This window comes from Leptosomus discolor, chromosome 2, assembly GCF_034619465.1.
Source record: "Leptosomus discolor isolate bLepDis1 chromosome 2, bLepDis1.hap2, whole genome shotgun sequence".
Lineage (NCBI taxonomy): Eukaryota > Metazoa > Chordata > Aves > Leptosomiformes > Leptosomidae > Leptosomus > Leptosomus discolor.
The window spans coordinates 82,997,118-83,007,730 of NC_141392.1; the positions used below are offsets into that span (position 1 = coordinate 82,997,118).

General features: G+C 38.3%; 1 protein-coding gene across 1 annotated transcript in view; it reads left to right on the forward strand.

Moving 5' to 3' along the window:
• Nucleotides 1-10,613, forward strand: part of MMS22L (MMS22 like, DNA repair protein) — a 95,639-nt gene that overhangs the window by 13,074 nt on the left and 71,952 nt on the right. Inside the window, exons 8-9 of the mRNA XM_086461353.1 lie at nucleotides 3,221-3,334; nucleotides 6,346-6,525. Coding sequence (XP_086317479.1) covers nucleotides 3,221-3,334; nucleotides 6,346-6,525 — 294 coding nt within the window. The remainder of the gene's footprint in view (nucleotides 1-3,220; nucleotides 3,335-6,345; nucleotides 6,526-10,613) is intronic.

The window sequence follows — 10,613 nt, forward strand, 5'->3', positions numbered from 1 at the left end:
TTGTTTTGAGCACTCCAAAGCTGGACAGTCATAATAGCTCCATATAGCAGCTAGTAAAAGAGCTGCATGATCTTCTTTAACTGTGTCATTGTGAAACCTGTTTTAGATGGGCGTGTGTAATCCATGAGCACAGGACTGAATTCTGGGAATAAGTAGCAATGACCACTGTATAATCTATGTTTTCCTAGTACAAAGACATGAAAAATGGAGTCCCCATTCTTTCGTATTATGGGTGGGGGGTGGCTCTACTAGCATTTGATAACTCTTTTTTTTTTTTTTAAACTATCTTTCTGTAGAGAATTCTGTTGCCTTTTAAAATCGATTTTATCTATTAAATTATCAGGCAATACTGCAACCTCCTCTCCTGTCAAAAAGCAAATAGATGAGACTAATATTTTAAAGGAAGATTCAGAGTATCAGTTGACCATTGTGCTTGATAGGCTTTAAAATGTCAGATGTTAAAATGACAGATGCTGCTTCTACGGAGCCACATTATAAAGAGGGAAGATTTTTTTGCCACGACTCTTTTTCCAGCTTTCCCTAGGCTTGGGCCGCACTATGTGAGATTCATTTCTGAAGTGGAGCTTGCACTTGAGCTGGATAACTTCTCTTCATCTGATGCCTCCTCTAGTATGCATTCATTGCTGTAATCCAGTAATGGAAATAATGCCCCTCAAAATTGTTGAAAACACAACTGATACCCATAATAGGTGACACTGTCAGCTCATTGCTAAAACACATCATTAAGCTTCTGTCTGAGAACATTCAGAAGTGCAGCTCTTAACATTTGTGGGTATCCTTGGAAGGAAAGACATAAACTCTAATCCTCCAGATGTGTATTTTCAGATCTGTTTCTTGGAAAAACTCTGGTATCAAAACACTTGACTTGGATCTTGTACTGAGCCCATTGTGCTATGGGATAAATTTGACAAAGAAATATATGTCCTTGGATATCTTCTTTCTGTTTTCAGCAGAATATCTCTGGCACCAGAGCTTTGTGGTCCCAACAGTACCACAATTTTTGGTTATAACCGTTCTTACAGAGATACTGAACTCAGGATGTTGCAAGTGGAAATCCAGACTATCTCTGAAGAAAACAGTGTCTTAGTTATTCTTAGTCTAACAAATATCTGTATGGTGTCTTGCTTTGATACTACTAGCCAAACTATCCTGGATGGATACTGCACATCTCCTGCAGAAGAGATCCTGCTGTCTTGTAGAAGAGTACATTTGTAGATGCAAGTAGTAGATGCAGAAGCCTAGTTGCTGCAACAACAAATGGTACTCCATGTAAGAGGCCTGAAATTCTCACATCTAAGACAGTTTGTGTACCTAATGCTTCCGTAAAATCCTCCAGTGTTATAGTGCATCTGTAATAAGTAGACTGCTCCTTTCTGAGATTAATTCAGGTTGTTGAGAGATTCCCATAACAGATCTTTAATTAAAAGTGTGAGGAGGCATAGGTACATGAAAAACTCCGAACAGCATATGAGGAATGTGAATAATAGAATTATTTTAAATATTTCAGTCTTGACCTCATGATGTTCTTAAATTGTTTGTCAGGGTCCACCCTGGCAATTTCTTAGGGTAAGCAGGGTTCTTTATAGAGAGGGAAAAACAAATTTTGTGTTACACTTATAAGTATATGTAAATTCATGGTTATAATTAAGTGTTCAGTATTTAAACCTGATTTGGAAGTATATGAAAACAGTAGTTGTGAACTTATTGTTCTAAAGGTGAATGATAAATTAAAAGTCTGTATCCTTATAGAAAATTATACAGATTTGAAACTATTGGTGATATTCTAATTGTGAGAATGTGCGTTTTAGTCATTCACTCCCACTTCTGTAATGTCTCTTTCACACAGCTACTGCTGTCACTGGCGTTGCTTATTTTGATTTAATTTTTGATTTATCCCATTAGGTTTCCAAATTCAGAAATGATTTCAAGTACCAGTGTGATTTGAGAATAGTTGTGCATGAATGGATCAAGAAAAGCACGAGGTTATAAAGATTCAGGATTCATCTTATCAGATCTAAGTGTCTAGGAGTTAGTTGGCTAAACTAGTCACCCTCAGTCCCTTCTGTCAGGGAAGGATAGCAGCACTTCTTTCTTCTGCAGTAAGTTAGATGAATTAGGTGCCAATTCCCCTCTGTTTGCATTAGAGGGGTGTAGGTTGATGATTCAGACTTGGAGTACTCATTGTTTAGGGATAAATTGAGTATGAGCTGCTTTGTCATGCCTCTTTTCTTTCTACATTTCTGCTGTTGTGTCCTTACTGAAGGTAAAACGTGCTGAGTTATGCTATTTAGGCAAAGCTTTTCTCACTATTTTTACCACCTCTGAATACAGTTCAGTGGATTCATAGGTCCTAAGACAGAGTAAGTAATGTTTTGGCTATACCATGATTATTTCAAATACAGCGCGGGTACGTCTTAAACATTAAAGTGTACAGAGAATTTTTATGTATTTAGCACTTCCTCTTGCTGTTTTGCTTATTTTGTTTCACGATTCAGAGAATGTAAAACTGAAAGATGAATCACAAGAAGACTACTTTGCATTTGAAATGCATCAGTCTGAGTGAATTTTGTTAAATATGGAATAGTAATCAAATAACGTACATGACTTGAAATATGCTGTTTTCTGCATATTAAAAGAATGCCTTGCAGTAAATTTACCGAAAAGCAAATTTTGTGAAATGCTATGGGAACATTAACATCCTCATGCCGACAAAAACATATTCTACTAGCATTATACCTAGTCATTAAGGATTTTTCAGTTAAAAATAACAACAATAACAGCCATTAAATAATTGGAAATATTTTTCTTATCTTCCCAAGAACAACCAGAAAATCTAATCAATCATTTTCTCTTTTGCCTACTATCAGACAGTGAATCGGTATTTATTGCAATTGCTTTTCACTTAGGCCTTAGAATCTCATTTTCATTTGATTAAATAATGTTTGAAAGTGGCTCAGAAGAAACTAAGAAATAGCACAACCTGTAACTTATGTAAAATTAGGAAACAGTCTTTGTTGTATGACAGATATATTTGGGATATTAATGAAATAATGTGCTTTCCAATATGTAATTGTAGATGTGTTATTTAACTGCAAAAAAAAAAAAGCCTCTAAACAAACAAAACCAGAGGAAATACTGGTACATAAAATGCAATTTCAAAAAAATCACTTTTTCAATAATTGTATTGCATATTCTTCAGGTGAGACCTTCTGAGGCTCTTATTAGTCACCACTATCCGTGTACCTGCATTAAAGAATTATGGGTTCTACTTATTCAGCTGCTGGACCACAGAAATAAAGGGTCACACACAGAGGTAATGGAAGAACACTGTTACATATGCATGTGTGTTACATATGCAATACAGTCACTAAATGTTCCCAAATTACCATGAATGCGCTAGTTCACGTATCTGATGATAGATCCGAACTTCAGATTTGCTTTAGGAGGACTGCGTGCTAACTGTGATGCTTTAGGCTGCTGTCTTGAATGTTTGTCAAGTCCTGACTCTAGATTTGCAGTGTACTGTTTGGTTATGACCTAGGGCACTGATAAGGAGTGCTTCTTGTCCTGAGGAAAGTAAAGCAAAGGAACAGACTGTGAAAGTTGTATGGTAGGACAAAAGAAGAGAAACCATCTTAATTTTTTTAATTTTTTTTATTTTTTTTAAATGGGAAATTATTTGCAATTTTTAGAATCATAGAATCATTTAGGTTGGTGTCACGGTCCACTCAGTGGGCTCATGATGGTTCATTTGCTGCGATCTCAAAGTGCAAAATTAAGGTGACCACACTAAAGGGGTTTGCTAAAATCAAACAGTGAAATTTTATTGTTTGCCTGTAAAGCGGTGTGCGATAGGTGAAAGGAAAGGAGAAAGTAAAGTGAAAAGAGGAAAGAGGTCAATAGCTACCACTGCAGGTCCAAGGCGTCCCTATGGTCCCAGGTCCAGGCAGCGTCCTGCCGGTCCTAACAATCGTCGTGATCCTGATGGGGGAAGCTTCCAAAGTTTGGGTGCTGAGGAGCCCCTTTTTATGCCAAAAAGCCCCATTGCTCCTCCTCTGCATCTCCACCTCTTCTTGGCTCCATCGATGCTGGTCAGGCTCATTCCTGGCACTGGACACCGGTACAGCACTCTTCCGCCAAAACAGAGCTGTCTTGCCTCCTCAAGGCTCCCTCCTTCGGCTGTTAGCTCCCCCCACAAGGTTTCTAGAAGGGAGAAGCAGATAGCAGCATCTCTATCCTTTTGCTGTTTCCTGCCAGATGCAGCTCTTGTCCTTGCTCTGTCCAGGGCATAATGACCTTACGAGCCTGGCATTCTATTCCCAGGATCAGCAACTGCTTCTCAGGCAGGCCACTGCAGACTTAGGTCAAGATATTAGCCTAACTTTCAGAGTCCGTGCTCCTGATGATCAGGTTGAGACAATGCTGGTTTTGGACTGACTCTTACAGTTGGAAAAGACCTTTAAGATCATGAAGTCCAGCCGTTAACCTAACACTGCCAAGTCCACTACTAAAGCATGTCCCGAAGTGGCACATCTACACATCTTTTAAATACCTCCGGGGATGGTAACTCAACCACTTCCTTGGGCAGCCTGTTCCAATGCTTGATAACCATTTTGGTGAAGAAATTTTTCCCAATAACCAATCTAAGCCTCCCCTGGTGCAACCTGAGGCTGTTTGCTCTTGTCTTAGTCTCTTCTCTCAAGTAACAAGATATGACACCCACCTCACTACAACCTCCTTTCAGGTAGTTGTAGAGAGCAATAAGATCTCCCTTCAGCCTCCTCCAGACTAAACAACCCCAGTTCCCTCAGCTGCTCCTTATAAGACTTGTACTGTAGACCCTAGAGAACAAGGATGTGTGATGTCATGCAGTGATTCATCTCCAGGCGTTAGAAGCACGGGCACAGTCAGACCAATGATCCATCTAGCCCCTGTTTCTGTCTTTGATACCTATACATTAACTACCTGTACAAGAACAACCTGGGTTGTGATTTTGAATCTTGTAGTTGTTGACCTCTTTTGGTGCCCCATTATACTTTTATGGGAAGAGCCAATCACTACCTGTTCTCCTTCCTTATACCAATATGACTTTATATGTCTCTCTAGGTTTTTTTTCCTGATATCTCCTACCTTCTGCATCTTCTAGGTTGATGAGTCTTACTGTATTCAGTCATTCTTTTTACAGATGCCATTCTCTACCTGTGGTCATCTTTGTAACTCTTCTCTAAACCTTTTTCCATACTACTACATCCTATTTTGAATGACTGAGTACCAGTATTACGTGCAGAATTCCAAGTATGGGTTAGGTGGCCATATGATTTTGTACGTTGCATAATGATGTTTTCTATTTTGTTCTTTTCCTTTGCTAATGTTTTCTAGTGATTTGATTTTTCTTTCTTGACTGCTGGTTAGAATTGAGCTGATGTTTCTCTGAGCATTAAAAAGTGTCAAAATCCTTTGAAAGCTTTCTGAAATAATCTTTATAAAAACAGAAGCTGCCATCTGCACAATGAGTACTGTTCACTTAGTATAGAGTGAAGTACTTAGCAGTGGAGTATTTTTACTGATAGCTATTTAATTGTTAAGGACAACAGGTATAAAGGTGGACAACACAAGTGAAACTTCATTAGTGTGAAGTGTTTGCACTAGCGCTACCACTTTGAAGTGTAAGTTAGGATCAGGACCCAGCTAAGGTGGGTGCAAGTCCCAGAGAGTTTCTCTGTAATTACGGAGGATAGGCACAGGCTGTAAGAAGAAGTTATATTGCGGTATAGACAGGGATCTGAGCCAAGGAGAAATAATCAGTTTGTCAGTGCTGGAACAGACTTGGAACAAAACAGGGAATTTGAACCTCAGGGAGTTTGCTGTCTTCCGGACTGATTCTCTACCATCTACTACTATGTTCCTCTTGGTTAGGTTAGTCTGGCACTGAAAGTTTTCCAAAAATCTATTATAAAAAGTCTTTGTTAAAGAACTCTCAATCTGTTTCACATAAGTGTTGGTGCAGCATCCCATCTGCACATTGTCATTCCATCAACTTGTGATTTTGCCTGTGAAGTATTGCACCATTTTCTTCCTTGTGACCAAAGCTTGTCCTTTCACATTGCTTTCTACTGGTATTTGAGAGAGGACATTCTAAAGTAGCTCCAGATTTTCTCCAGTAATACTGAACACTGTTTTTTGCGATTTTTTTCTTTAAATGATTGTCATCTTGCTTGTTCTCTGTAAAAGGAAATTAATCGGTAAGACAGTATTGTAGAGAAGATTGTTGACATAGGCTTTGTTAGTCAACAATGCTCAAATTTACTTTTGTATTTTCTACAGTGTTTCTGGAGCTTGGTGAACAAAACTCTGAAGAGTATCTTTGAAAGGCCAAGTAGTTCTGAAAGAATATCTGGTTTTGAAACAATTCAGTGTAAAGACCCATTGAGTTTTAGCTGGTGGATCATTACTCATCTGGCATCACTCTACCAGTTTGATCGTAATGGAAATCTAGATGAAAAGGTGGGTGTGCTTTTTTCTAAATACCTAAAAGTTATAATTTGTTTAGGTCTCTAAATTTTCTTGGTTACTTTTGTTGACAGAAAACAGTTCATATTGTAATACAGGAATTTTCACACACTTTAACAAAAAGAGTCATTTAAGGTTGGTGGTGTTAAGATGTGCTTTTTTGTACAAGTCAGTAGACGTTCCAGGAGTCACTAACATATTCCTGTTATGCACCAGATATTCAGTAGATTACTGTATCAAGGAAACTTGAAATATCCCAGCTAGTTAGTAGCCCGTATACTTAATGATGTAGCATATGTTTTAAGACTGTCTGCCTACAGCATAAATGCTTCACTGCGTTTGTTGCTTTAGGAACTGAACACGTTAGGTTGTACTGTATGAAGTATAAACCTCAAATGTTGACTGTGTAATTGTTACTGCCACTTCTTTTTTTTTTTTTTTTTTTTTTAAAAAAAGTGTTAGCTCTGTTCTGGATAAATTCCAGTTTGTCTAATTGCATTCCCTTTGTATCACAGCAGTGGCATGATAAGGTGCATGTATATTTGTGGTTACAGCTTCATGTTCTGTGTTGGTGTGGTACCAATAGACGCTATCTAGCAACTGTTGAATTCAGGCTTCACTTCAGGAAGTTCTGACAGTAAGTTGCAAGACATTTGCATTTAGAAGATGGCCTTAGATTTTCCTACTGGCTAAAGCAGGCTAGTCCCTGATTAATCAGGTTCTTGTCTGTGAATCTCACTGTGAGGGACTTGACATTACCATGCAGTCTGTAAGGGGCCTAGATGAGACCTGCACATGCCATTCCCACGCCTGTAAGATGTATGTAGGGCCATACTTGGTACTGGTCCATCGGATTCATTCACTGGCCTCCCTGCAGTTTTATGCAGTTCTGGCATCATGTAAACCCTGACCCTTCTTTCAGTCTCTCGATCTGAGATTCATTCTGCCTAGTTTTAAGTTTCTAATCGTTAATTGTGAAGGAAATGGGCATTTGCTGAGGCAATTCGAGATGTATGAAAGCTGCCAGCTTTTCTTAATTGAATATAGAGGGAGCCGACTAGAAGCCAGAGATAGCTGAAAACCCAGAAATCTAGGTTTTTTGAGTTTTCTTTTTTTTTTTTTTTTTTTTCCCCCTGTGATTAGTGTTTTTGACACTAGGGAGACTCAGGCCATGCCGTCTTCTGTCATCTGTCCTTCTGTTCTTTTCTCTTTTGCCTCATTATAGCTTTGGTGGTGTGTTTTTTTTTTTGTTTGGGGTTGGGTTTTTTTGTGGTTTTTTTTTTTTTTTTTACATTTCAGCTGGATTGCTTATATTCCCTAGTTTGCCCAGCATCAGGTATATGTGGCTTCTTCCACAAATTGGAATTAATTGCCCTTTTTTGTGAAGTGTCTTTTATTATTTGTAATTTAATAGTGTGTATTAAAACTGGAAAGGTCATACCCTTTTTCTGTTAAAATCTTTCCCATGATTTCCTATCCTGACTTAGGATGAAAGGTTAAAACTTTGAAACATGTTTTTGAACTGCAGATGTGTAAGGAGTGAAGAGTCTGATCGCATCAGTTGATCAGTTTGTTTTGATAACTTAAAATCCCCCCCCCTTTATCTTTAGATCTTTAAAAGCATTAAACAGAGAAGGAATGAAAAATGCTGAACTTCTGTGAATGCCTTTAATCCTAAGTAAAATTAAACTTTCTAATAAAAGAATTGCTTCCATTGATTTTTATCTTCCAAATTCCCTGATTTGTCCAAAAAAAAAAAAAAAAGGATAGGGAAGGTATGGTAACTCAGTGCTTGAATACTTAGTTGAAAAACTTATTACCTTTTCTGGTGACTAGAGGACTTGATGAATGTGGGATGCTTATGGTTCTGCTGCTTGGGGCTTGACAGATCCTTTAGGATCCTGTGGCAGGCTGCTCATTATGTAGTTCAGTCAAAATGAAGCAACTTCTTACACATTCATACAGTGTAAAATTGCAGACCACATCTGATTGTTACACTGAAGGTTGTCTCAAGCTTCCCTTGCTTTTGTCCCATTACTACGGTAGTGGGGGAGAACCACATGTATTTCAGAGGGACACTGGGAAGATAGAATTACTGCACTCCCTGCTTTATTAGAGGAACTTAGATGGGGGAAAAGGTTATTCCCAGGTTGAATACAGAAACCAGTGTGAAGCAGACATTTATCTTGGGTTTCTTATATTTTATACCCTAATTGAAATGCAGTGACACTATTTACTTTGATCATTGGAATTTTTTCCTGTCTCTCATACTGATACATACTATGTATTTAGCCTTGTGAGAGATTATTTTTTTGCCCCAGGCACTATATTATTTAAATAAGCCAAACAGTTGTAGAATGGAAAAAAAGGATTCCTGTTGTTCTTATTTTAAAGTAGGAATCTGAGATACAGTGACAGGAAGTGACTTGCCTGAGATTAAATAATACTTTTTCCTTAGAGCCCACCTGGGAGGAGAGAATTTCCAGGTTTTCATTTGTAAATCATGAGACCAACCTGTGCACACTCCTCTTGATGTTCCCAGTAGTCTTTATGTTCAAACTGTTAGCTGTGCTTTGCATTTCTCCAAGTGTGGCTCTGAGTTTGTCCATGGATCCCTGTTTTCTAAGTGCCATGGGCGCTTACAAAAATATCTGTCGGTAACAACAGTGCCTTTTCACACACCACAAGAACGTAATCTGAGATAGTTGATGGTAACAATTTCTTTAGGTTCCCCCCCTACCCCTCTCCCCTCCCGAATTATAGCCTTAAATGTTCTTTGAACATTATAAGAGAAAATAGTCCGTAATATAAATTTGTGAAGTCAGTGGAATTACATCAGAGCTCAATGTATTCCTGTTTTGTTGGTTAAACATCTGATGTGATAGCTTCATGACACATGCTTTCTTTTAATTAACTGTGATCAGAGGTGGGAGGGTGATGTGTCATAATGATGGTTATTCATGTGCTCTGTAGCAAAAATTGCCTCTAAGCTTATGTCATCTGTGGAAGATTTTCAATTTTTTAATGTGGTCTGCATGGCCTTGAGGTTATTATGAAATCTTTTAAAATTCTAAATAGGTTTCAGACTTGCTTCTTTTTATTTTTTCCCCTTCAGCTCATATAACGTAATTTCAAATATGCAATGATTCACATGAAACCATTTTTTTTAAATGAGAAAATTTTGGCCAGGTTTCTTAAGAGACTCTATTGTGAAGGATGTACAGTACATATCTCTTTCCATAACTCCCTGTTCAGGTCCCACTTCACTCTTCTGAAAAGCAGGATTTGTACATTTAAAAACCAAATGGGACCTGATGAGAAATTTGCTACTTCTGAACATTGCGGGGGCCAATTTCAATATACTGTGGGCTAGGGAAATATAGGCAGAATTACTTGGGGCTAAGAATTCTTGCCTTTGAATAGAATAATCTGAAATGACTACATGGCAAGATATGCAAACATGGACTTCCAGCTGAGAAGCCTAGTATGGCTTTTCCATGTAGTCAGCTGTTAGTCTTTGCAAAAGTTTTTTCCTGTGAACCCAGAAGGTCTCAGCTCAAATTTTTAAGTTTGACAGCACTTTTATGCACTCTAAGGTCTCCAGGGTCTGTTGATTTTTAGGAGGTTTTGAGGGTGGAGGAAGGATGTTGTAAGCCAGCAGGTTTGGAATAAGAGACGTAGATTCTACGTGTTCTCTGAAAGGATGGATTGTAAACAGTTGCCATGCCATATTGCCAGCATAGCAGGGAATACTGTTAGGATGTAAATTTAGTGGCATTTGAATGAAACAAGTCTGTTTAAAAAATAGTCAATTGAGACTGAAAAAAAAAAAAAGAAGAATGCAGCAGGTGGTTGATGTCACTCTTTCCTGAGTTTGGGCTGAACCTGAGTGCACTCTTGTAATCAATTCCAGTTGGTGTTGGGGGTTTGTCTTAAATTACTCCAGGATCTCGTAAGGTGATCTGCATACTGCAGGTGAGCTGGACCTTTTGCAGTCAACACCCTTTGTATAAATTATGTGTCCTTCTGGGAGTGCTAAAAGCATGTTCTGAGCAGGCTGATCCAGGCATGCAGAGGTCTTG